The sequence below is a fragment of the Acanthisitta chloris genome, unplaced genomic scaffold, assembly GCF_000695815.1.
Source record: "Acanthisitta chloris isolate BGI_N310 unplaced genomic scaffold, ASM69581v1 scaffold21432, whole genome shotgun sequence".
Lineage (NCBI taxonomy): Eukaryota > Metazoa > Chordata > Aves > Passeriformes > Acanthisittidae > Acanthisitta > Acanthisitta chloris.
The window spans coordinates 5,510-33,383 of NW_008662462.1; the positions used below are offsets into that span (position 1 = coordinate 5,510).

General features: G+C 35.7%; 1 protein-coding gene across 1 annotated transcript in view; it reads left to right on the plus strand.

Annotated features, from left to right (window-relative positions):
• Nucleotides 1-27,874, plus strand: part of MICU3 (mitochondrial calcium uptake family, member 3) — a gene marked incomplete at its 5' end in the record, with an annotated part of 37,413 nt that overhangs the window by 4,165 nt on the left and 5,374 nt on the right. Inside the window, 10 exons of the mRNA XM_009070620.1 lie at nucleotides 193-240; nucleotides 1,624-1,706; nucleotides 6,374-6,445; nucleotides 7,721-7,759; nucleotides 9,946-10,041; nucleotides 14,969-15,069; nucleotides 16,649-16,820; nucleotides 21,850-21,958; nucleotides 22,955-23,112; nucleotides 25,555-25,629. Coding sequence (XP_009068868.1) covers nucleotides 193-240; nucleotides 1,624-1,706; nucleotides 6,374-6,445; nucleotides 7,721-7,759; nucleotides 9,946-10,041; nucleotides 14,969-15,069; nucleotides 16,649-16,820; nucleotides 21,850-21,958; nucleotides 22,955-23,112; nucleotides 25,555-25,623 — 947 coding nt within the window. The remainder of the gene's footprint in view (nucleotides 1-192; nucleotides 241-1,623; nucleotides 1,707-6,373; nucleotides 6,446-7,720; nucleotides 7,760-9,945; nucleotides 10,042-14,968; nucleotides 15,070-16,648; nucleotides 16,821-21,849; nucleotides 21,959-22,954; nucleotides 23,113-25,554; nucleotides 25,630-27,874) is intronic.

Sequence of the window (27,874 nt, forward strand, 5' to 3'; positions counted from 1 at the left end):
CACATCATAGATCAATATTTTAGACAAATAACTCACTGACCAGGTTGAATACAGTCACCTGCACACAAGTATGATTATGCATATGCACATGTACAAAAAATCTCCTTAGGCATAGGTTTAATGTTTTCAAGTTTATGATGTGAAGAGAAGGTGAAACTTAATATGTCATAACTTTTTTTTTTTTGTCTTCAGGTGTGATATCATACACAGAATATTTATTCCTCTTATGTATTTTAACAAGTAAGTATTTTTGGAGAAAAATACCTAAAAGATTCCTTACAAATTTCTAAAATTTGAATGTGTTGTACATTACCGTACTCTTCCCCACCCCTGCATAGCAAAATACAGAAAAAACTACACTGTACATCTCTACGTCCATTTGAACCTCTCTTGTCCTACTGAAATCATCTGTTATGTTTTATTTAAATGCTTTATCATCTAGAATATCTTTTACTGACTGTTGAGGAAGCTGAGCCATACACTTCAGCTAAATCCCAATTAAAACCTTAGATTTATTTTCTTGTTTGAAATTCCTACAAAATTTCTAGCTATATTTGCTGATGTTCATAAGGGACACTGAATATAGGGAGAAGAGAAAGATGCACATGATTACTGGTTTGTTTCACCTATTAGTGCCTAATGGGTAGCATCAATGAGATAAAATAGAAAATATTTATGTTAGCAAACAGTAACAAAATTAAATAATCATTCATTACCACCCATAAAACTGAAGTAGAATAGCTTAGAGTTAAACTAAGCTTGATACAGACTTGTTTTCATATTTTTAAGAGGTGTTTTTGGGGGAAGAAGCAAAGAGTTTTATTTGTCTTTTATTTATTTATATGTAATTAAGTTGTTTCTGTTGGAAACGATTAATTGGGGTTTTTTAGACATGGTCTGGATTCCTCTTATGAGTCAGAGCAAGAACTTGACCGTAGACCCTTAGTTCTCCAACTGCTGGATGGCTGGATATTCTTCCATTATTTCTTTGTTACCTGGATTAACTTTTGGCCATAATTCATTCATCTTGCAAATTACTGACTATCACCAAAATGTTGCCTAAAGGCTTCACTTACAGTTGCCATCAAACTCCCTATGTTTCAGAAATAATTTAAAATTCTAACCTGATCTCAAGTTTCAATGGCTCTAATCATGGAAACAATAAAATGCTGTGCATCTTTCAGCACAGTGTTTATTTTGACCAGAAGTTGCATCCTGTACCTTTTTTTTCCCAAATATTTTGAAATGTCTTTTAGAACACAGAAAATTTATTTTCTACAAATCTGTGTTTTGTAACATAAATGCACTTCACCGATGAACCAACACTCTTAACAACCTAACCACCCATTACAGTGAGATATTATTCTTGGATATTTCATGTTCTATTTTTGATGTCTGTTTCCCCTAATCTATGAATTTGTGAGCATGTGTTCTGTTTGCATAACACAGGTAATTCTGTTGTACAGATGCTATGATTAGCATTTACTATGTACATAAATATACTGACTTAAATTAGTTGAAGGTTTGGCTTTTGCAAAGAGGCAGGAAAAATTTTTTTAGAGTTTTAGAATTGATTTCTCTTTAAGCAGAAAAATAACTGAGTGGTTTGGGTTTTTTTGGCAGAGCCACATGCAGGTTTTAGAATTGCTTTCAACATGTTTGATACTGATGGCAATGAGATGGTGGACAAAAAGGAGTTCTTAGTGGTAAGTATATTTTCTGGTTTTGATGTAATCGTGACACTGATGTGATGATGTCAGTTGTCATGAGAATACAAGCTATTCTTCACTGATATTTGCCTTATTTAATATAAATAGTTACTATAATGTCAATTGAAAAGAGTAGCTCCTTCTCACAGTGCATGGGCATGTTGTATATAATGATTTTTTGAAGCTTAATTCCAGATTTTATTCTGAGTCTTTTTACTTGCTCCTGTATTCACAGGTAGTTAGGCTGTTAGGGTAATACAGCTGTATCAATGGTCAGCAGAGTTATTTAATTGCTTTATCACTGAGGGGACTAGGAAAAGAATCTTTTCCTAAGAGATCACTTCACTTTGCCATTCATTCTGCTGATAATTGCAAGTGACCTGAAAATATTGACTGTTATGTGGAACTATCATCTGTTTTGGACAAGATTTGTAATTAAATAAAACATACTGTACTTATATCTAGCTCAGCTCCTGAAATCCATATACTGAAGCAATTTGCTAAGCTGGGGTTCAGTGATTTATTTTTTTTTCGAAAAAGAGAAGATTTCTGATAGAAGAACCGATTTTGAGCTGAATAATTTCCACGTGCTATAGAACAGTTGGCAGGACATCTAGAACTTGGCTGTACTTTTGTTGCATCTAAGGTTTTGTTACGTTGTGAATTTGAATTACAGTGTTTTTAAACTAGAGCTGTACTCTGTTTCTGACTTGGAAAAAGCAGTTCTGTAAGTTCTTCTTCTTAATTATTTAAGCAGAGAGCTTCTTTTTCTTCTGGTTAGAAATTTAAACAGTTCGAAAAAGCCCAGACTTTGAAAGAAAAGTAAGCTCATTTCACATGTCATTGAGATTTGTAAATGAAGTGGAATTTAGCACTGGAGAGAAAATCTTCAAAAATCTTAAATCGTCAGCTGCATTTTCATTTTGATCATGATAAATCTGATAATTGCATCTTAAAATTTGAATACTTCATAAGCCTTCAGATGGTAGGGTCCACCAAGTTTAGGGGAATGATGTCTGCACTAACAGGAGGGCTATTTCAAATTTATATTCATTTCATTTATTTTCTGATTTTAAAAGAAATGGGAGGAATAATTAATGCCATTCTAAATGAATGTCAGTTGTTAATAATTTCACAAAGAAAGGAAATGCAGGAGATTGCCCTCTCAAGGTTAGGGCTTCTGATTTCACAGTGGCTACATGGCTTTACATGAACAAACTGCATCATAAAGCAGAGATTTCTGAATTGGTCATGTCCATATGCAGCAGTTACCTGGGATTACACTGAAGCACTCAGTTATGGCAAACATAAGTTCTGACATTTCTGTAGAAATTAACATTTAAAAATTTGTGGTTAGTGGTATAGAGAGTCTTCTGCAGATTTATTTTCTACTGAACAAGTACAGATGATGAATAAAATATTTATAAGAATTGAATCAGATGTTTGTGAAAAAGATAGTCGCAGAAGACATAAATTTTATCTTCATACAGTTTTGTGTAGTTGAGCTTATAAATACAGTAAATACACCTGAGAAAAAGCCCACTGCCTTACTGAAAAAAAGATGGAACAGAAATATAAAAAACAAAACAGACCCATGGAATGTGCTTAAGTATCAGACCTCAATTTATTTAAAACAGACACCCTAATTTCATGTGTGCAGTTTCATAATAGATTCAGATAAGCTGTGCTAACCTAGAGAAAACAGAAATGTGAAAGAAACTGTCCTCAGCACACTGAACCACCCCCAGTTCTCCTTTTCAGGGAAGTGAGATCTGAGGTCTGGGGGCTTGTTTTCTGGTGACATAGCTCAAGCAGATCAAGTGTCATTTATTTTGGAAGGTGACACCACTTGCAAATTGTGGCATGTTTCTTTGTGTTGTGGTACTAAATGTACGTGTCCTTGTGTGTGATAATTCCTGGTAACCATCTCCTTCAGTTGAAGGAACAAACCAGCAAACACTGGATTAATTGGCAAAAATAAAAATAGAGGAAGAAGGGGGAAAAAAAGAGAATAGGCTGGCAACTTTTTTTTGTTTGTTTTTGAGAAAAGGGCTTCCATTGCAACATCTAAATGAAAGGAAAAGTGTTTCAGAAACTGATGCTAAAAGTGAAATAAAATAAACACACAAGGTGGGAAGCAAGGACAACATTTAATTATGGATATTGCATCTTTCTAACTAGGGTTTTATAGTCATCCTTCATATTCTGCTATGTATTTGTTCTCTGTGATGGTCCGTGGCAAAAATTTCCTCCTCTTTTTCTATTAGCAGACTTGGTGGATAGGTGAAAGAAATAAGAATTTTCAAACATAGCATATAGTGTCCTCCACCTATAACTCTGCTTAACAAATTTGTACAGATTAAACCTGAGCGTAACTCTGCTTCATAAGGGTGTCAGTGACACTTCAAAAATTAAGTCAAAACCTACAAATCAGTGTGTTAGAACTGAAGAGGATAAGAGAAAAAATAGGTAGGGACACAGATAATGTTTGTGTAAATAAAAGTAACTGTGAAAATAGAAGTTGATTCAGTGATGCTGCCTCTGTGATAGAGCTGGCTCCAGAACATGGATTTGGCATCTGTACTCACCTTGCTATTCATGTTGAGTAAGTATGATGCATCATATCCTGTGTGCCTGGAGACTGTTCAAAAGTTGCCATTTGAATTATATCCAGCATTTGCAAAGTATTTATCCACTGATTACAGGCAGCTGTCATAAAATTGGAAGTATAGTTAAAGCTGTTCGGTTTTGTAAATAAATAGAGTTTGAAGAGCTTTGTGTAAGGGTCACATACTGTGTGATTCTTGAGGGGAAGGGTATGAAAAATACTTAATTTTTCTGATAACGGCTTTAGTGTTTTTGTAAAATAATTCCACGGTGTGTGTGCTTTGCTCTTTACTTATGTCATAGGGGTGAGGTCAGGGAACAGAGGGATTGTGTTCCCTTGTTACAGGAGATCTTTTTGCTGCTTTCAGCAGTCAGTCTTCTTATCCTGTTTCAAACAATGTTCCTATGAAAGTACTCCTAGATCCTTTCTGCATTGACTTTTTTACTCACTGGTATTCTATAGCACCCTTTATGAACAAAAGATCCATTTCCAGAAGTTTAGCCAGTCCTTTAAAGATGCATGCAACAGAATCCTACTCCCTTTGCCTCGGTGCAGGGGAAATACATCCAAGGATGCATTGCTTTTTACTGAACTCAGGGTTTTTCAGTTACTGCCCCTCTTCTCTCCTGCTTGATGGCTTGTCACTTCACTTTTCACAAGGGATTTTCTTTCTACTTTTTCTGTCTTCGTTTAACTTTCTTCTTTCCATAGTTCTGGGTTGTGAACTGTGTAATACTCTAGGCCATCCAGTGAAATGTCCTATCTTGATTCTCCTTGTCAGCATAAATTACAGTAATCTGTGTAGGTTTGAAAAAAAAAAAAATAAGAAAAAAGCATACTAAGGTCTGTAAATTGATCTCATACACCAAAATAGGTACAGTGACACACAAAATATTCTGGTCTATATTTGCCTTTCACATTCTGATCTCTGGGGAGCTCTGTGTGCTTGCTGTGACAGGATCAGGTTTATCCGACTTCTGGGAGATAAAATCTGTCTTTGGAAGGACTGACATGATTGTGTCTATATGCCATGGTGTTTGGCTCTCAAAATACCATATTGTAGACACAACAAATTTGTCAGCAACAGGGTTTGTTCTTTTTCCAGCCCACTTAGAGGATAACAAATGTTGCAAGTGACAGTACAATAATTTTGCATGCAGTTTTTCTAAAACTGAAGTTCACTGACTGACATCTAGATGGTATCATCATTAATACTGTTCACTCTTGCTCTGAAGAGTAAACACTGTGATGTCTTTTTTCTTATGGTTTGGGAATCTTAATAGGTATTACTATAAACAAAAATACTTAAATAAAACAGATGCTTACAAATAAAGATAAGTACAAACCAGTTCTTACTCTGAAGACTTTTATGCTCAAGGATCTGTACGTTTGAAATCTTGTATTTGAGGTTTTCTCAGAAGTCATGTTTAAAGCTCCTAATGTTGAGATAGTTGTGAAAGGGGTATTTTACAAGACCTGAATGTATTCTTTGAACTGACTTTAAAAAAGAAAGGGTACTTAATAAATTACTCTTGAGCAGTAGTTTGTTGCTGCTGAAGGGGAATGTTTCACCCCCAGCAGATATTTCTACCCCTGTCTTGGGCCAGCAGGAGTAAGACCTGATCTGTTTGGAAACTAACAATATGAAAAAAAGATTGATCCAGCTGACTACATAGCCACACAGGTACTAATTAGTACCCAACAAGAAAGGATATGCCTTGAGGTGGTGAAAAAAAGGCTAGAACTCCTTCTTTTTAAATGGCCCAGTTTGGCTAAAACGTAAAGCTAAATAGGATGTTCTTAGTATTGTGCTCCCAAGTAGCATTATTAAACTTACTTCCTGGAATAAAATAAAAATTCCTTTTTCATTTCTGTGTGATGGTTGAAATCACAGAATATGAAGGCAGAAGTATAAACAATAAAGCATCATAGAAACACTGCTATTATAGTAAAGAGCTACATTTTAATACTGTTTGTAATGTTCCTCATGATGAGTGGTTCTTATGCATATGAAATAGCCTGAATACTAAATATATTCAAAATGTTTGGTTTTTAGCTCCAAGAAATCTTCAGGAAAAAAAATGAGAAGAGAGAAAGAAGAGGAGATGAAGAAAAACGTGCAATGCTGGTAAGTAAATCTGGTAGTTGGTTTGCTTTCTTTGATATGGGACAAAATTGTGGGAGTATATATTTCACACAGTAAATTCATGTTGTTAAAAGAATATGCATAACTTTACATGTAGAAAAAAAAGCAATATTTAGCCTAAACTGCAGTTACAGAAAAAGTGGTCAATATGAAGGAAAAAAAGTGTTTAAATACTGTAGTACATATTATGACATTGATTGCATTTGGACTCTGTAAATCTAGAGAAAAGTGAATAGTAATGACCCAGTGTTCCTGTCTGTAAGTGAGAGATCTTAGTGGCAAGACCAAGCTGTACTCTTGCTTTCATAACTAACTGAAGCTGTTTGCGTAGACATTCTGAACATCATGCTTGGTATTAAAATAGTAATTTTAAAATAGATGATGAAATGTTGCAAGTGAACTTAGATTTTATATTAAAATTTAGTCTTCTTATTAAATAATGCTTATGACCAACACAAAATAGCTGTATATATTAATCTGAATAGATTTACAGGGAATATTGGATACTCCCATAATGTCAAATTTGCATTTCTTATGGGGATAAGAAAGGTAAGTCAGAACTAAATGAGTCTGGTGGTTTGTCTGAAGCATGGCAGCACTAGCAGGTATTTACTTTACTGTTGGCAAAGTAAAAATTGGGGACAAATCTCTGTTAAGCCCACAGCAGAAAATTGTAATTGCATATTTATGGAACAAACTGCTTATTATAAGAAACATTTTGACATATACATGGAGTGTCTGTTATCCTTTTATGAGCATAGATACTTTATTTTAGTTCTTTGTCCACAGGAACATAAACATAGGAACCATAGGAAATTGGAATTTCAAGAATTAATACCTTTTATACTTTCCCCTAGCATAAAAAAGAATCTTGTCTTCCCACCCAGAGAGACCTGTCCTTCTCAGCTTTTCCAAACTGTAGGTCAATTATTGAATCTCTCACACACTGCTTTTTTGTAACAGAGTAAACTTAAAGCCAAAGGAAGAGCTTTTGAAAAACTTAGATTGCAAAATGGCACATTTCTCCTGAGTGTAATCTCTGTGAATCTGTAGTTCCCTTCTGAAATTTTGAAGAATGAGATTAAAAATAAACCACTTTTTTCTTTCACTGTCATTTTGAAAACAAACAAAAAGACTAATAATACATAAAATAAAGGTTTGCTTCTCTTAACCTATTCTGTTCTTTTTTTCCCCCCTTCTTTTATCTTCATTCTGACATGTGATTCTTGGCTTGGCCCATTTTTTCCTGTATGTCAGCGTCTTCAACTTTATGGATATCATACTTCTACTAACAGTGTATGTATTCTAATTCTTTTCAATTGACACAGTCTTCACCAGTGAGATGAAGTAATATACTACAAGAAAATTTGCTATACTTATTTTTTTCATGAAGTTAATTGCTTCTGCTAATCAGTAAAATGTGAGGGATTTTACTTGCATAGAAGATGGTGCATGCTTGTTGCATGCATTCTGAACAGGCAAGCTTACCAGGAGGAAAGGTTGCTCTCCTTATTTATGTAAAATAGAGGAAACAGTATTTTTAAGGGAAAGGGTGAAACATATTTTAATAAATTATAGACTTGTTTTTAATTGATGCATGTAAATTAAGTCATCCTGCATGAGTCATTTGATTCAGCTGACTTGTTGCCTTGTGTATAATGTGAAGTAGTAATTAGTCAATCCTTCACCTCTCTGTTCTCCCCAAAAAAGAAACCTGAGGAGAGCTTTTCTATTTTCATGCTTCATTTGCAAAAAAAATTCTAAAGAACTTTCAGCGCCAGCTAGAATAGGATTTTATTGCAAATAGTCATTGTATTATGTATGTGACAATAAACTCCTTTTCAGTCATATTTTGAGGGGTGGGAAAGAGATCTTCTGGGGTATTTAATGTCTTCATTATGACATGACTAATTTTTGTATCACAGCAGAAGTAAAACCATTTTTGAAAAAAGATTGATTTGATGTTTATGTAGAAGAACTAAGCTTGTTTTGGTATGATTATTGTGATATTCAAAGAGAGGGGATGGAACCTAGAAGAATCAGATGACTAGTGAAATTCCAATTTAAAAGTCTGCTTCATATAATTTACAGGAATGCACAGGTTTATTTCCTGTCAAGTTGGCACATATAATTTGGACTATATGCAGGAAGGAAGTCTGTTGAATGAAAAGGTGCAGGTTCTGAACCCAAATTAATTAGCTATTCTACTCATAGAACAATTTTTAAGCTTTAGTAAAAAGATCTCCTTGTAGACTCCATCCATGTCCAGACGTTTTATGAAGATGATGCTGAGTGTGCACCATTCTTTTCTGCCCTTTTACTGTCTGAATTGAGATCTCCACACAAAAGAAACTCGGATGTATAGGAATTCACAGTATGCAAAAATCCCCCCACCCCCAAAAAAATGGTATTTTGGGTTTCTGTTTCTCCTATTTAAACAAAAAGTGTAGCAAGCCTTTTCAGTTATCCTTGATGTCCTGAGGAGTTGAAGATAACTCAGGACCAAGGAGGTGCAACCTTAAAATGTCCAGGATAGTCCAACATGCTGTGCTGGACCCTTCTCACTTCATCTTACAAAACATTTCTATTTTTTGAAAAGCATTGAGGTCTATAAGCCATAGAAAGCATACAGTGGTGTTTTAAATGGGTTAAGTATTTTTGTATTTTCATTTGCATAGGTTAATTCTTTCAAGTCATATTCTGGTGCTTGCTGCATTTGTGTCTAAGACTACTCCAGCATGTGTCGCATGAGCACTTTCACTGGCTGAATGCCAACCAGAACATGAGAATTATCATGAGATGCATGGAAGGAAAATAAAATGTGCATGCCCAGAAATACTAATCCCATTGGCTAAAGTAAATCTCCAGTAATGGAACAAATTCAGTGAATACTTAAAATAGATAATTATATGCATGACAGAATGAGGTGTTGTCATTCACATTACAAGGTAAATTTGATCAGCAGATGTGCATAGTGTATTCCCAGCAAGTATGCTACAGTTGAACTTATTAGGCTTTGCTTTTGCCTTTCTTTATTGGTGCAAAGAGGTCATCCTGGTTATTGGGTGAAATTAATTTTATATAACTAGTTGTATGGTGATGTTTATATATTGACCAGTTACAAAATGAATTTCATAAGTATGTAAATTAATGGGGTTTTTAAAAACAGATTTTTTAGAAAAACAGTGGCAAAATACTGAATTTCAGTGGGTGTTTTCATGTATACTTTTAATAAATATTTTCACTTTATGCTTTCTCCAATAGTCTGCTGATACTTTTGGAACAGCCAAGTTAAGAGTAGTAAGCAAATAGGTGTCCTAGACCAGTGTTCCTTTAATTTATGAAGTGTAACGTAACCGGGTTGAAATTTCTCAGTTTAGAAGCAAGAGAACCAAGCCATGATTGCAGAAGATTTTAAAGTTTGTAAGTGGTTGTTCTATTGTTCTTTGTTTTTCAAACAATTGTGCCTCTTGAAACTGCAGGTTCTTAAAACAGAAGGAGAGGACCTTGTCCCCAGAAGCTACTGGGATACTTTGAGACGTAGTACAAGCCAAGCACTCTTTTCAGACCTTGCGGAGGTATAAGACAACCTCTGTCTCTGGTCCATAAACAGACTGCTATTTTATTTATTTCTGTTCTGATTATTTTCCTATTTTATGCACTTTGTTTCTTCTCTTCCTTTTAATTTTATTTTTTTTTTAAACCTGAAAGTTCTCAGCTGAAATACATTTGGTTCCGTGCAGTGCAATAATTGAAAATTTTAATTTTCAAGTAAAAGCAAAGTTACCTTTTGAAAGAGTGGGAAGATCAAGTCTGCTTCAATCCTCACTATGAGAAGCATTTTCTAACACTAAGAGTGACAGTATTTCACAGAGAAGTAATTCAGGAAACTTTTGTCATTTAGACTTGGTCCAGTGGTATGACAAATTTAATGAGAGTTGCAGCCCTTTAAGCTTTTAATCTCTCTGTCCTTGATGTGCTTTTTACGTATGTTATCTGAGCCTGTCTTCACAAAAATTATCATGCAAAGATTGTTTTAATTGTTGGAGTAAACCAGGAATGTTTTAACCAAAACATTAGTCATAATCTTTTTTAATACTGCACAATTGTTATGGAGGTCTAGAAATATCACTGAGCTGTCAGATTAATTTCCATAGTGCTTTAAATTCCAGTAGTTACTGTTTCATGATCTGCTTCCAGAAAATTGAGGAAGACATTTATTTGTATTGAGCATTTTGGAGGGTCAGAAAACTAGGTCATTTAGGCTCATCTCTGCCTCATACAGTGAGGGTGATTGCTCTGCTGGTTGTGGCATTAAAGGACATACAGCAACTCCCCATTGACTCTGGTCTCAAAGTCCCATGTGTTCTAAGCAGGGTCATGAGAAAAGAACAAGGCACCGAAAAAGACCTCCAGGCTTGAGCAGTATTTCGTTGGTTTGTAAGCAATGTGTGGTTCATATTAAAAGTAATTCATGTTTTGTCCCTGCTGTTCCTCTGCAGAAGCTATTGAATAACCTGAGGACTTTGATGGATTTATTTCTAATTTCCAGGTTAAATTTAATCATAGTCCCTTTTACTCCAGCCTGTTGTACCTTAATTTTCATAGGGATTTTTCTTCTTTAGTATTAATCTTCTTACCCATGGTTGTGTTTATAAATGCAGTTATAACCCTCAGTTTTAATTATCATAGGCCAAGCGAAATAAGGTATTTGATTTTTCTCTTAAGGTAGAACCTACATTTCCCAAGTATCAAATAGGCCTTTTCTGTATATCTCTCAGCTTGTCTTCATTTGCCCTTGAACCAAACAAAATGTAGTATTACAGAATTGAGTTTTATAGCAATATCCATAGTAAAAACACATACTTAGTAATCTTGCAGTAAAGCAGTATACCCAGCCTATCTTTCCTTGCTTTTATGTTCATGAGCTCCTGAACTATTAGTTCTTATTTATCCCACCAAATTTTAAACCCCAGAATATCTAGTCATCTAAGGGAGGCATAGAGAAGGCTGCTCTTTTCATTGACCTTTTAAGAAGCTTGGGGAACCTTTCTCTGAATGAACTATCATCTTAATCTACAGTTAGCTGGCATGAATTCAGTCCCAAGTATAGATGGACTTAAGTTCAGTAATCTCTACACACACTGACTAATACCTGTAACAACGGTGTAATTGAAATACAACTGCAGCTATGTTAAGCATCAATTTATATTCTCTATAAAGCATATAAAAAGCTGGTCTGCTCACTTGTAAATCATTTTACAAAGAAAAATCATGTTCTGCATTTGCTCCACTGAGAATTTCCCACATCTCACCGTAATCATCTTTATCTTGCTGGGTTAAGCTTGAGCCAGCTGGCTTTCATCCATGTTCTTATCTCTCCCAGGTAATCTTACATCTGAAAAATATTTTAGTCATTTGTAGTAAGAAGGTGGCGTAAAGCTAGGTGACACTGGAATCTGTTGTTTCATATACTTTTGAGAATGCTATGTGTCAGTTGAAAAAGGAGAGTAAATAACATTTGTTGCTGTGGGAATCAACTTACAAGGTCTCTTTAGGGAGAAAAGTTATTGATCACATCTAGTTTCTTTCTAGGGCAGTGTACAATACTGTTTCTACTATTGGTAACTTAGCAACTGCACCATCCTGTTAGAATATGCCAGTTATCACTGAATTCAGGTTTTGGGTTTATTAAATTACTAAACAAAACTGGAAATTAGCAGATTTAGTACCACTATTTCAAAATCAAGAATTTGCAGTAAGAAAGTTTTTATTAAATCATAATACACATACTTCATTATCAGAATATGTTGCTACAAGTGGATCAGCACTCATGAGTGTTACCTACTTTTAGTCAACCCTCTTTAATCAAAATCAAATTAATTTTGCAGAATATAAAATATATTTACTGTTCTTCAGGGTAGAAAATTGAGGGGGAAAGATGTTGCTATTATGCAGCGAGCCAATAATGTGATTGAAGCACTTGTCTTCTGTTTGTCTCTTTTCCTGTATTTGTAGTACAGTTAGTATAAAGATAAAGAGAAATGAGCAGGATTTTACTCTCCCTTAAATGACTGCAAAATATATCTGATAAAAATTGAGTCTCATATTTGTATATATGGAAACAGGTGTCATTTAATTTTCACTGATCTAAAATACAAAATTTGTTTTATTATGAGCAATAGATAATAGCTTTAAATGATTAAGGCTTTTGGTTTCATCCTTACCACAGGAGAGAATTTTTTTAATGCTATCAATGCAGAAGGAGCACAGGAATAGTTTTCAGTCACCTGCAATTCTGCTAAGAAGCATATTGGGTTGAGTTTCTGGTGGTTTTTGTTTGTGGTTTTTTCATTTAGTGAGGGCAACTAAATGGGAATTGTGAAAAGACTTACAGATTGTGTTTTTCTTTAAATGGTTCTTTAGATATAGGTGAATGCAACCTAAGTCTAAGGTTTTGAAATGTTTTTGCGAGATGAAAGGCTGTAATTTAACATTTGATATCTTTTCAGTGTGCTTGAGGGTAATTGTTTGAATGTGCTTAGGGATTTAATTGCTTAAAAGACATAAGAAATCAGGGTATCTGCATTTCAGTATATTGTGTCCTGGAGTGGAGAATAGCAGTATTAAAAGACAGTAGTGATTACTTTTCTGAATTAGGTGGCTCACTTGAAGAGCAGAGTTGTCTTAATTGAAGGACATGAAATATCTCTCTACCTGTATATATATTATGTAATCTTTTTTCTCCCTGGAGAAGAATATGGAAATAAAGAGGAAGTTAGAGTACATGAAATACAATCTTGAGAATCCTATACTGATGATAGTAAAGAACAGAAAAGTTTTTCTCATTTCTTTAGATTTTTGGATGTTGAAGGAAAGATTTGTGTTGTTATTGCCTCATGTTTTCCCTTGTTCTTGGTACATAAATACTCTTAATGGATATTGCTTTTTACATTTTTTACAAATTAATATGTATGTTTGCAATTAATATAGTATATTTCAGAGAATGTAGATCTGAAATGGATTTTCATGGTACACGATATTGAACTATTGCATATTGTTTAAAATTTCTTCCTGGTTTCTTCACTTAGAATTTCTCCATCTGGTTATAAATTTATAGCCTCTTCAGTTATGAAATAAAGTCAGACTTAAAGGACTCTTGAGTGCAGCTTGCAGGTTTATACATGCAGATCTTTATGGAGCTGTATAAACAGTTTTCTATATTTATAGTAGACCCCATAGGTTTATAATCTGTCATTATGGTGATAAATGAGTACTGTTACATCTCCCAAATGCTTACTAGTTTTCTGTACTGTACACTTGATTTGGTCCTGTATCAGTAGAGTCAGCAGGTACACTTCCTGATGGGTGGTAGTTTGCCTAGGAAGGGCAGAGTCTACTGCCTTTGTAAGAAAAATGAGAGCTTGGACAGAAGGTTCTCCCTAAGCAGGTGCAGCAAGGAGACTAAATGCATTGCTTTTTAAATTTCAGGTGTTGGCTGATGTATGTTAATGACATGAAGGACATTGCCATGTTGGAATACCGTGGCTTCGTTAAGAGTCTGATATTACTGAATTATTCTTCTAGCTGTTCAGTACCTCAAGAATTTATTTGCAAAAGAAGTAAAATCAATGCATATACACAACAGTTAAGAGCAATGAATATGTAGTTAAAAAAGTAGAATGTTGTGCAATCACTATAGAAAGATGATAGTTACTTCTGTTTGTAAATGTCTTCTGTTTACAACTCATGCTATTACAAATGGTCAAGATTAGTTGACTTTTTATTCTGATTCTGGCCTGCAAAGTTTTTTGTTATTTATTATAGAAAAAGTATGAATACATGTTCAAAGATTCTTGTCCTATGCAGAGACCATGTACTTGGTAGATGAGGAACATTCTTAAGAGAATGAGTCAAAATATTACTTCATTATTTCAAAATCTCTTACAATTCTGGTGTTTTAAATACATTTGGGGAATAAAATTTAAACTGTAATTGTCTGCCACTTACAGAAAAGAATCATATATACTATGCCTGACTGATGTGAATTGTTTTGGAACACAATCCCATACTTAATTTTGAAATGTAAAATATATATGAAGTAACATCCTTTAATTTCTTTGTAGTTGCATAGTAGAAGGGAAAGGAGATTGTGTAGAAAGGGAGTTATGTTTATGGTTTGCCTCAACTGGCGAAATTTTTTTTTTTCATGAGTTTCTGGTTTTATTTTTCATGCTTTTCCCCCCTTCATTGTAGCTTCCATTATATTATTTTGTTGTTTTAAATATTTTCTACTAAATGCAACTAACAGCTAATGCCATTTTGTGTGAAAATTGCATGGCAAAATTAATGTAATAGATTTTAATACTAAAATCTCTTTTAAGACTATGAACATAAAATACAAACTCTTAATAGAAAGCTCTACTGTGATGATAGCATTCTCAGATTATACGTCTGTATCTGATCCAATCATGGCTTTTAATTTTTTTTATTCTAATATTTAAGCGTATGGATGATATTTCAAGTTCGCTGTCAGATACTACACTGCTTATACACTTTTTTGGCAAGAAAGGAAAAGCTGAACTGAACTTTGAAGATTTTTATAGGTGAGTCTCAACTTAATTAATTCCTTGTAAAAAATATTTAAATGGTTGTTCTAACGAATGTGTCTTTATTACTATACACATAGCATATACAGGCATATATATAAAGTTTATGTTCCCTTTGTGTGTGTTATATATACAAAGTGCCAAATAAAATAGTAAGTGGCCCAACAATAAAAAGTCCTCTGCTAATGCTGCTGCATTTGCAAATTTTATTAGCACTTTGCATAGATAGTTTGGGGTGGAGAAGTTCTACCTGAACCCGGTCCTTATTGGTAAAAAGTTTTTTCTTGGTTTTGAATTATTTTTATTTTTTCCCTGTTGTAAGTGCTTAAAAAACACCCCTCTGTGTGCCTCTTTGCTCTTAGGGATGTATTTAAATGCAAAGATTTTTGTGAAGGTACCGCGCAGACACTTTAGAACAAGCTTCTTTGGGCACACAGAAAGTAAAGAGGTGCTTAGCAATAACCAACATGGCTTTACCAGGGGCAAGTCATGCCTGAGGAATTTGGTGGCCTTCTATGATGGGGCCACAGAATTTGTGGATGGGGGCAGAGCAACTGATATCATCTACCTGGACTTATGTAAAGCATTTGACACTGTCCCACATGACATCCTTGTCTCTAAATTGGAGAGACATGGATTTGATGTGTGGACCACTCAGTGGATAAAGAACTGGCTGGACAGTCACATGCAGAGAGTTGTGGTCAGTGGCTCATTGTCCACGTGGAGGTCAGTGATGAGTGGTGTCCCTCAGGGGTCAGTGCTGGGTCCAACACTGTTCAACATCTTTGTCAGTGACATGGACAGTGGATTGAGTGCACCCTCAGCAAGTTCACTGATGACACCAATCTGTGTGGGGCAGTCACAGCTGGAGGGAAGGGATGGGACATCCAGAGGGACCTTGACAGGCTTGAGAGGTGGAACAATGCAAACCTAATGAAGTGCAGTACTGTGACAAGAGCTAATTTCACCCTTAGTTGTATGACTAGGACATCAAATAGTATAAGAAATTCTGTGTCCTTTTTTTAGATAGCTGATTCTATATTTTGTCCAGTTTTGGTGTCCCGAATATACTAAATAGGTTGTTAAGTTGGGAAGAGTTTATAGAAATGTCATAATAATCAGCTGAAAGGTCAGATTGAAAGGCTGCAAGAGCTCATCATACTTGGCTTGTTAAAAATCCAATAAGGTTTGATTGCAAGCTGCAAGTAACTACATGGGGAATCAATTCTGAGAATTAATTTAGTACCATGATGGAAATTTCAGTTTAGCATATACAAATAAAGATCAGTCACACACTGAAGAAGAAAATGAAGCCAGCACAAACTAGGATTAAATTAGAAATGTAAGTATTAAGTAATTTTAATCTGTACTTACATGCTTCATTGTTGTGTTAAGATTGTTGCATTGACTAGAAAATGTGTCAACATAGGTAAGGGATTTACCCAATTTACCATCAATGTTGAAAAAGAGAACTAGTCTGTGTAATGTTTTTGGCTTATATTCTACAAGTCTTTTAAGGACATATGGTGTAAATATAAAGTATGACAATTTCTTCATATTTATGTTTGTGTTTTAGATTTATGGATAACCTACAAACTGAGGTTCTAGAGATAGAATTCCTTTCCTACTCTAATGGGATGAACACCATCAGTGAGGAAGACTTTGCCCATATTCTTTTGAGGTATACAAATGTGGAAAATACATCAAGTTACCTGGAAAACATGCGCTGCAGTATTCCTGAAGAAAAGGTAATTGTTTAGGAGTGGGCCACAGCATGCAGTCCTAGTGTCATTAAGATGAAAACAGACTTGTTGAACTGAATGAGTTTCTGTCACTGAGTTACTCAGCACCAGGATTTTATTCTGATCATAAGCTGTCTGTCTTGTGTTTCAGATTACTTGCTGAATGAAAAGTAGAAGAGTAAATGGCATAGAATTATGTTCCATAGGACATAGCTAGTGATATCTTTGGAGTTTAGCTAAAACATAAAAATACAGTTTAAAAAAACAAAAACCATCTAGCAATGAGGAATTAAAAAACCCCTTTTTATGTTTGCTTCTTTTTTGCACTGCCACTGGAATAGCACCTCTTCAGAAATAGTATTGACACCCTTTAGCTTGTTGTTTTTAATAATGGATCACTTGTACATAGTTATTGTTGGGTATGTGGTTTTTAATAACCAGAGAGACAGAAATGCCAATATAAACAGGAAATGTCATGAGGTAGATGGTCATTGATTTGTTTAACAAGTGTGTTGTCAGAAGTGTATCTGAGAGAAATGTTGTGGCAACTATGCCTCAATAGTTGTATCAATGTGTCATTCAATAGTGTAATGTTATAAGTAGCCCTTCAAATAAGAGGTGTTTTGGATATACTGCTGTTTGTGTTTACAGAGGGTGATGAGATTAATCTGTCCTAGAAATCTCTTTCATTAGCTATGTACTTTAATGGCATTGATAGCCAGAGCTTGTGAAGAAAAGTAACAAATCAGTTTGTACAGTTTGTGTGATTTTCTTTATTGGAGAAATGACATTATAATTTCAATCTGCAGAGTAAGGTTGGTCAATTGACCTGATAGAAACACACTCCAAAAATCAACAAGTTTCTGTTCAGGTGTCTGTTAGTGTGATTCTTCCTGTGGTGTACAGCAGTTAGGGCCACTCAGAAATAAATACAGCTGGGGAGTGGAAAGGGGGAGCAGGACTGTCTCTTTTGCACCAGGTTAGGTATAAGATGACCTTGTAAGATTGGAATCAGAGTTCCTGCTCAGTGACCCTTTCTGAGATCCTGACCTAGCTGCTGAGGTGCCCAGTTCTAACTAATCTGAAAGGTCTGCACAGCTTTCAATATTCAGAGTCAAGATAGTGCAACAGAACTTCTATAAAGCTCTTTTTGCATGGTTCCCAGGTGGAAATCTGAAAAAACCCACTCCCTTTGGGGCTTGTATAGCAACAATGATATAAGTATCACTTGTGTAACTGAAAAATAATGACAGCTGTAGGTATAGACAGAATAATTCCTTGAATGGCAAAGGTGAAGTTAATGAAGTAAAATTTGATATATATTTTATATATATATAAAATTTGAAGTATAATTTGAACACAGGGAAGTATTCTTTGAAGTTCATCTCTTAAGTCTTCCAATGTCACTGTTCTGATAGCAGATATTCCACAGTAGTTTTCTCTTCTTGATCTTTGGTGGGACCATCAGTTAAGGACAACTTCATGTAGAAAGCTGTGTCACTCAGTTACAGGTTTGCTTATGCTGTGTTCTGGGAATATCCTGGCACTGGAGCAGTGTCATATGCTGTACCTCCCTTATGTGAAAGAAGATGCTGCTGTTTTCCATAGCTTTGTATCACTGGCTTGGTAAATGTGCTGTCAGTACTGTGAAAAAGTAAATCCCTGTGACATCTCTTATGCTGGCCACAGGCTTTTGAGAATGGGACTTTGCCTCTTACTGCCATGGAGGCATTGTTCATATGTTTGCACTTTTTTTACACTTGTAATATCATTATAATTTAAAAATTATAAAATGTTCTCTCTTGTTTATTCCAATGATATGCTGCAATAGTAATACTAACCAGAGGATTCCATTTAGAAGAAAAAATAATCAAGTCTGTAAAGTAATAGACAGTTACTCTCAGAGTTGATGATGTTACTCTTTTATGGCACTGTATGAAGAAGCCCCTTAAGCAACATGAAGATCATTTTGCCATATGGTAGTAACATTAAAATGTTCAGCTGGCATGCTGCCTGCTCACAGGATGTTTTCCTCCTACTAACTAGATGCCAAGCACTGATTCGTTTAAGCTGGAATCCTGAATTACTGCAGCTATCAGTTCCTGAAGAAAGTCAGTGCATTTTTAGCAACATTGGTACATTTATATGAGTTTTCTTTGCTGCAGGAAAATACAATCTGCCCATATAAATAAAAAAGTTAGCTTCCTTTTTGTCATGGTTTAACCCCAGCCTTTGAGCAAGCACCACGCATCAGCTCAATCACTCTGCCACCAGCAGGATCAGGGAGAGAGTCAGAAGTGTAAAAACTAGAAAACTTGTGGGTTGAGATCAAGACGACTTAATAAGGAAAGCAAAACCTGCACATTCAAGGAAAGCAAAGCAAGGAATTAATTCACTGCTTCCCATGGGCAGGAGGTGTTTAGCCGTCTCCAGGAGAGCAGGACCCCATCACACGTAATGGTTCCTTGGGAAGACAAACACCATCACTCCTAATATTCCCCCCTTCCTCCTTCTTCCTTCCACTTTTTATATTGAGCATGATGTCATATGCTATAGAATATACCTTTGGTCAGTTTGGGTCACTTGTCACGGCTGTGTCTCCTCCCAGTTTGCCATCCCCCCCCAGTCTCCTCAGCAGCATGGCAGTGCACAAAACAGCAAAGGCATTGGCCCTGTGTAAGCTCTGCTCAGCAATAACAAAAGCATCTCTATATTATCATCACTGTGTTCAGCACAAATCCAAAACATGGTCCTGTACTAGCCACTGTAGAGAAAATTAAATCTGCCCCAAGCAAAACCAGCACATTATTACATGCAAAATAAATATTTTTCAGTAGGAAGATTCTGGAATATTTACACATAGATAACATCCTATGTCAAAGTACAAAATGTATGGCAAATATGAAACAGTATTACCCTGACCAGCTGATCAAAATACGGTCTTAGGAAAGGAGATAGTAGAACACTGTATGCCCAGCTCTCTTTGAGTGTCATTTTGTCTGCCCTTCTGTTTCTTTTGTGTTTCTTGCTGTTTTTCTTTGAGAGGAAATAAACATTTATAATTGTAGGTGATTTCAGCAAGACTTGTAGAACTCTTTAAATGAAGCCAGGTATTTTTTTCATTTATATTGGACAGCTTAGCCATGGACTGTATGCGTAGCTCCTTTATCTCCCTGTTTCATCTCCAGTATCAACTTATGGCAGCAGTTTTCATCATTACTGGAAACAGAAGCTGCAAAAAGCCTTGTATGTAGACCAGCAGTTCTCACCCTTTTCTATGCAAGGGCTACTTTCCATCTAGAATGATCATCTCCTGCAGTTACATGGAAAGAGCCAGGATTTTCACAGTAGCCTGTCCTCTTACAGTTATTTCCCACATTCAGAATCTTTACAGACCAATTACTGCACATTAGGGATTTGTGAACCTGGAAATGTCAGCTCAAGACTTTGGTGGCAGTTTTCTATCATTGCTATTTTGCCATAGTACCTGAGGGTCCTAGCTGAGGACTGAAGTTTAATTGATCTAGGTATCTCACAAATGCATGACAAAATTATTCAACTCCCAGAGAGTTTTCTGTCTGAATACAGTGTGAGGAATGGAACTTGGACATATAAACTATTAGTGTCAAATGCAATGAAACAAGAAGACAGTATTGGTAGTAGTAAACTAAGCTTTTAAGATAAAAATTTAAATGAGGAGTTGGTTCTGATTGTGTCTATGAGAGTTTCTTCCCAATTGCAAAGGATGAAACAGAGAACAAATATGCTTGTTGAGAAAAGTAATCCATGATGTAGAGGGGTCAAGCTCTCCAAACATTTTATAAATCTTCACTAGAGCTTAGGTGGGAGCACTTAAGCAGGGGCTTACATCTCAAGTGCATTGAGGCCTATTTAAGTCTTTTATTAAGACAATATTATGTTACTTTCCACATTTTCTGTAGTACTTATTATCTCATATGAGTTTACACCCAACCTCTGCCATCTTCTCTGCCACAAACTTACTTCAGTATGCTTTCTGTGTTCCACCATACCATAATGATTGTCTATGTTTAAGAAGAGACATGGATCAATATTTTAGTTAGATCAGAAAGGATCACAGCTCTTTCTGTTGTCTTCAGGTTTATTTTCAAAGGCAACTATTTAAATAGAATAGAAGAATAAAAGCAAACAGAAAGATAGCCTGGCATGATAAAGGAGAACAGGGAGATCAGGGTTTGACAGAGAATGCCATCCCATGTTCAGAATGGCTGACAGGCCATGGGGAAGGAGATACAGGCAGCAGTCCTGGCTTAATTCAAAGTCTCAGTTTAAGTTCTCTTTCAAAATTGATTTAGATATAGTTGATCAGGTCTTTGGATTTTTAGCTAAGATGAGAGACAAGCAGAACAAGTGTCATAAGGAAAGAAGGTAAAATAAACTCTTTTAACAACAACACTTTCAGAGAAGCTTTCATAGAAGATATTCTGAAATCTGGTCAAAATGCAAAAGGTTTTTTTAAAAGCTGGGCAAACCCTGCAATATTTGATACTTGGAGTATCCGCTGAAGAGACTTAGGTGTCTAAATCTGGATATGTGAAAAATTTAACCTCAAAGTACAGGATTAAGGTAGATCATAACATGTATTTATTAATTCATTTAATGTATTTATGTGAGCACACACACTCTTATATAACAGTAGTTTGCAGGAGTAAACATAATCCAATATTCATACAGACTTCGACGTTTTCTTCTCAGTATTGATTGTCATATCGTAATAGTACTGGAATTCTTAAAATTTGCCTTAAGCAATGGAACAGTATTTTTGACTGCTCTGGTGAGAATTGCTGTCCATTGCAGTCGCAAAGACGAAAGACATTTTGCATTCTTCAAGAGACTTCAATTCTTTACTTTATTGACTTTTACTACAAATCTTTTTTTTTCAATGGGTAGTGTCTGTTCTCAGATGAAGTAGAGATATGTAACTGCAAGGTTTGTTTATTCCATTGTTATTACTACTGATAATTCTTATGGTGCATGTTGTTCTTCTGTTTTTTAGGGTATCACATTTGATGAATTTAGATCATTTTTCCAATTCTTGAACAACCTAGAAGACTTTGCAATTGCAATGCAAATGTATAATTTCGCAAGTCGTTCCATAGGTCAAGGTAAGTATATTTTTATAAAAATCTGTTGGTAGCAATATAGAACTGCTGACGAAAAAGGAAAAAATGTTTTGTAGTTCCTAGTTTGTAGTTTCAATGTCTTCAGTAAATCAAATAGTACAGGAGTTGAGGCATTTGATGACACCAGTAAGAGATCAGATTAGAGCAAACAAAAACATTTCTTTACACACTTAGCATCTGGAATCTGACCTTCTACAATGGTTGTAGAAGGAAACAGTGTCAGAAGGTCCGAAGAGGCATTAGACAGATTTTTTAACAAATCAGTAAGTGGGTGCTAAAAGAACTAGGCATGTATGTGCTGACTAAAATCCATAATAAAATGGTTTCAGTGCTTGGGGAGTGCAAGGTTAACAATATGTGAAGTGGTTAGACTTATGTGCTCTCCTCGAGTAGCATCTTCATGGGTCTGACACATTTTCTCTGTACTTTATTTCCTGGATTCTGTTTTGTGTCAAATAAGTAAATGCTATATATCTGACATAGGTTTAATTATAATAGGATTTTCTAATTTTGTTCTTGCACATACTATAGGATATGAACTGTTATCTTCTGTGTAAAACAATTGATACCAATTAAGTATCAAGTATTAATAAATTTTATCAGTTGAGAACACATTTTCTCTGTACTTTATTTCCTGGATTCTGTTTTGTGTCAAATAAGTAAATGCTATATATCTGACATAGGTTTAATTATAATAGGATTTTCTAATTTTGTTCTTGCACATACTATAGGATATGAACTGTTATCTTCTGTGTAAAACAATTGATACCAATTAAGTATCAAGTATTAATAAATTTTATCAGTTGAGAACTACTTGGTTCAGAACTGTGAAATTCAATTGTAGTTTTCATATTTTCTTATTTTTTGAGTGTTTAAATGTGAAAACTCAAAAGTTACTTGTATTTCATAATGTTCTTCACAAAGTAGCATTAAATTAATGAGATTCTGGAATTTTTTTCTGATGTTTTCCTTATGCAGATGAATTCAAACGTGCTGTGTATGTAGCCACGGGTGTGAAGCTTTCACCACATTTGGTGAACACAGTGTTCAAGATTTTTGATGTTGACAGAGATGACCAGTTGAGTTACAAAGAATTTATCGGCATTATGAAAGACAGGCTCAATCGAGGGTTTAGGGTAAGGATTCTACCTTGTATAGTTATCTGAGCTGACTTTACTGCTTACCACTACTTTAGCATCTGTATCTAATATTCAATTCTAATAAGATAAAGGGCTGGAAATTACTTGCAGAAAAAATTCATAGGGAGCAAGCTTGTAAACCATGCTTTACATTTTAGGTGAATGCATAGGCCTTGCTGCCCTCTTCAGATCCTGTGTAGTACAAGGGAATTTTGTAGAGCTGAAAAAAATTTAATAAGAGTATGGTGTATAAAAGTCTTTATTTTCTTCATATGACAGGTGTTAACATTTTTAACTAAAAGTAAAATCATGTTCTTACTGACAACCTTATCACTTATAAACCTTAACCTGTATTATGGTTCCTAAATTCACTTTTCAGAATGTTATTTCTGTAATGTAATTTTAGTTCATTTTCATTAGCTTCCCAAATACAGTTTTAGAACTTTCTGTGAAGTGGTGTTGAGTCTAAACGTTTATTTGTTACTTCTGTAATATTATGATCAAGCATAAAATGTGGATAACAACCTCTGCATTTGTAACAAACTTACTTCCTTGTTGGTCCTCAATTTTTATTATGGTGTGGGAATGATGATTGTTTCATAACTGTTTCAAGATGTTTGGCTATATGTTTTAATTGTTTACTAATTCTAAGTGTGCAGCATATGTTAATTTAACCAGAAAACAGTCTGCTTACTAAGTAATCCTTGTAATTGTACTACATGTTTCTATTTTACAAAATGCATGACAGAAATCACTTAGAATCCGTAAGAGTTTATATCACTGTTCAGTCTTGTGCATGTACCCTTCTATTGCCTAGACCACTCTAAAATATTCCAGTGGTCTGTGAAAGAACTGCAAAGAATAGCCAAAGATATTCAGAGAAATAACATGCTCTTTCATAAATTATATGTCTAATTTTAGTAAAATACTAGATATCTCCTGGGATTGCAGGAGATGATTATGTTTTGCTCTTATAATTCAGTTATATTCCTTCAAGAAGACTTGCTAGATTATTCAGAAAAATGCCTTCTCTTCACTAATCAGTAGTATTCCAAGACTGTTATAGTACCAAACTTAGGAATTACAATTTCCAGTAAGTTTTCCTAAGTATCACACAACCATGATTTTTCCAAGAGTGGGTAGTAGTAAAAATTCTGAAAAAACTCTCCTTTTCAGTTTGACAAACACCCCCCACCCACTCCAAGCTTGGTTTAGAATGAAAGGTAGAAAACACATAGGAACCTTTTTTCCCAGAACACATCGGTGGAAGGCATCATTAATTGCTTCCTATTGTCTGTACATTAAAACTTACACCATATTTAGAGTGTCCAGAATAAGTAAAAGTTTGCCCTCTTGCTCCTACAGTATGAAGGGCTCAAATACTGTCTTGTGCTAAATCAAAACTAACAAACCACTAACCTTTTCTTATATCAATAACTGTGTTTCAAATCCATATGAAGATTAGGTCAGTTCCATTATACAGATAAAAGATTATAACAGTTTCTGCTCCTGCAGTATTTTGTAGCAACATAGAAAATTTTGCCATGAGAAATCTGAAACTGTTTGTGAGGTATAAATGCTGATATTAATGTTAAGTATTTTACAATTAATGTCCATCCAAGTCAATGTAGTGTCTGATCATCAGTCTAAAAACATCCAAAAATAACAGCTTCAGTTTGGCTTATTATTTGAAGAATGATTTTACAATCGACAACTTATACTTCGCAATTCAACTTTTTAAAAAGTTGTTATACTAAAATGTTGGCCCAGAATCTTGAGGGCATAACTGTGTTTGGTCAGTACCTACTAGATCTGTCTTACTTCAAAGCTTAGCCATGAACTTAGAAACTTGAGGAGGGTGAGGTAACACCCCTTATAGGAACATAATAAATTTTAGATACAGAAGATATTTTAGATAAGGTTTTGGAAAAATAAATGTCTTAAAGAGTTTATCAAGTGGAACTTCTGTTTTTCTGCGATTTAGTAGCATAGGCTGAAATCTTGTTTTGGTTTTAGTAGCATGAAATAAACTCGTATGTTAAGCTGCCACCAAGTGGTCAGTCAGAGTACTACTATAAACTTAAAATGTTCAGACATCGAAGGCTTTATATTTGCTTACTGTTTAGTTCCTTATTTTTATTTGAAAAACAAGCTTGAAAAAAGCTTTATATTTGCTTACCGTTTAGTTCCTTATTTTTTATTTGAAAAATAAAAGAAGATTCCATTTCCTTTGAAAATCCATTTTTTAAACTGAAAGACATGGAACTTAGGCAGAATGTTTATCATTTCGTTATTAGCACATGCTGTACTCTATCTCCCAGCTGTTTGTCACTTAAAGCCATTTTTTGGTATTTTCATGATACTGTTGTCTTATGCTTATCTCTGGCTGCCTTCACATGTTGTCTGCATCTGCGCACTTCTCCATCTTCTGCTCCACAGGGCTACAAACCTATACAGAGGTACACTACTTTCAAATCCTGCGTGAGGAAGGAACTCTATAGCAGATAAATCACGGTATGTGTTAGCCACCCCGTCGGAGTGTGCTGGCATGCTTGCAGGAATGGCTGAGTGTTTAACAGTCACTGCTTTGTTTCCTGTCCCAAAATTCAGGAATAGGTTATCTGACTGTAAGCAATGTAGTAGCTCAAAGCATCACGTTGTGTTTATGACTGAAGCAATAGAATTATATTGTGGAGTTGGTAATGACTGACGCACACTGTCACTGTGTGGTAAGCCAGCTGTGAATTTGTACTGTGTTTGAAATTAGGAAAAGTATTATTTCATAGTTTCTGTTGCTGTTTTTTGTCTGTCCTGTTGCCTGTTTTCAAGTAATTTCTCAAGTATCTGTAGCTAGTAAGTATTTATTAATGAAGATTGTAGAGGCAGATTTTTCTGACTCTTAGTAACTTGATTCTACTTTGATTTATACTGTTATGCTATTGAAAGCAATAATGTGGTTTTGGCTTAATGCTGTACCAGCAATTTTCAAAAATCAGCACTCTGCCCACACACGATCACCATGGCTGTTTCCAGGTGTCCACTAGTTGAATGTTCATTACAGTTAGATTGTACTGTGGATTTCAGTGTAAAAATTGGAGCGTGCATATTCTGTAGCCATATTGTGAAACTGTTTCTCACACAGTGGACACAGCAGACACTGAGTGTTAGCAGACATTTCTCTGCTTGTAAAAAGCAAGAATTTGCTCCTTTGTGATTTAAAGTTCTTTCCTGTTTACTTTTATAGACTCTGCTAGGAAGACTGTTAGTTCCCAGATGTATATTTTACAGAGGGGAGGAAGAAAGAGATGTATATAATGACAAACAAGGCCCCATGGCCAGTGGTCTGGTGTGAGTAAACCCTTTGGGGTTGTCCCATTCCGAATTAGGAGTGGGAGGGAGTTAGTTATAGTGACTCCTGTGGCAAATGATGGCACAAATGAGGTCAGTGTCACTTTAAGTGCTGTGTTTATTAACAACAGGAGATAACAAGTCCCAACAAGCGACAGGATAGGGATAGTTTAGAAAGTGGGAAAGATAAGCAGAAGTATGGAGAGTTTGCAAAAGGAGTCCTGCAGTGGGGGAAGCTTCCTGTGAAAAATTGGTCTGCTCTCTATTTATTATTTTTGCCCTACCCCATCTCTAGAATTTTCCACCTTTCTTCAGTCAGTCCTGGCGGATTTGTTGTGCATATTAATACCAGATCATAGTCCTGCCTTCTGGTTATGTAGCTGCACATGTGCTGGGTGGACTTTGGGGGGAGGGTGGTCTCAGTGAGGCAACTGTCCTCTGTTGAGCTCCTGCATCGCTCTATTTTAGACCTTGTCTCTGCTGCATGTGTCCTTGCCCATAGTGGTTATGCAGTAAAACCACAAGCAGCCAACATGGCAAAAAAGTCAAATGGCAGTCACAGCTAGCCTCGCTTTTTCACACCTTGTGGTTTACACAAGGGAACAATGTTGAGACATTTGTAGAGTTTGGATCAGAGTCTCACAGGGGTAGCCAGCACATCTCATGTGCTACTGAGCTAGAAGAGCTTGACTGTCATTCCCCTGCTGATTTTAATTCTGAGGCATATTATTAAGATGAGATTTTTTTATCCAATAACCATCTTCAGATGGCTCCATACATTGTCATGTTGGTCTCTGACCTTCTGAATCCTCTCATTTTCTGCCATGTGCCTCTCTGAGCATTTACATGCCACTGAGTGTGCCGGGCCTCTGATTTTAGCCATTCTTCCCTGTCCCTGTAAGAGCATGTCAGGAAAGCAAAGGAAACGTCTTGGATGCTGTTGATCTGGGGTGGCAGCTGGCTTCCAGCAGGCCCCCTTCAGATACTGAAAAGTTGCTGTGAGGTCTCCATGCAATCTTCTCTTCTCCAGGCTGAACAGCCCCAACTTCCTCAGCCTGTCCTCATAGGGGAGATACTCCAATCCTCTGACCTACTCTGAGGCCCTCCTTTAGGCTTGCTCCAACAGTTCCACGTCCTTCTTACGCTGAGGACACCAGAACTGCATGCAGTATTCCAGGTGGAGTCTCATGCGAGCAGAGTAGAAGGGAAGAATCACCTCCTTTGACCTAGTGGCCAGGATTTGGTCAGCGTTCTGGGCTGTGAGTGCACCGTCATAGAATCATAGTATCATACAATTTTAGGGGTTGGAATGGAACTTACAGATCATCTAGTCCCAACCCTCTCTGCCACGGGCAGGGACACCTCCTCACTAGATCAGATTGCTCAAGGCCTCATCCAGCCTGGCCTTGAA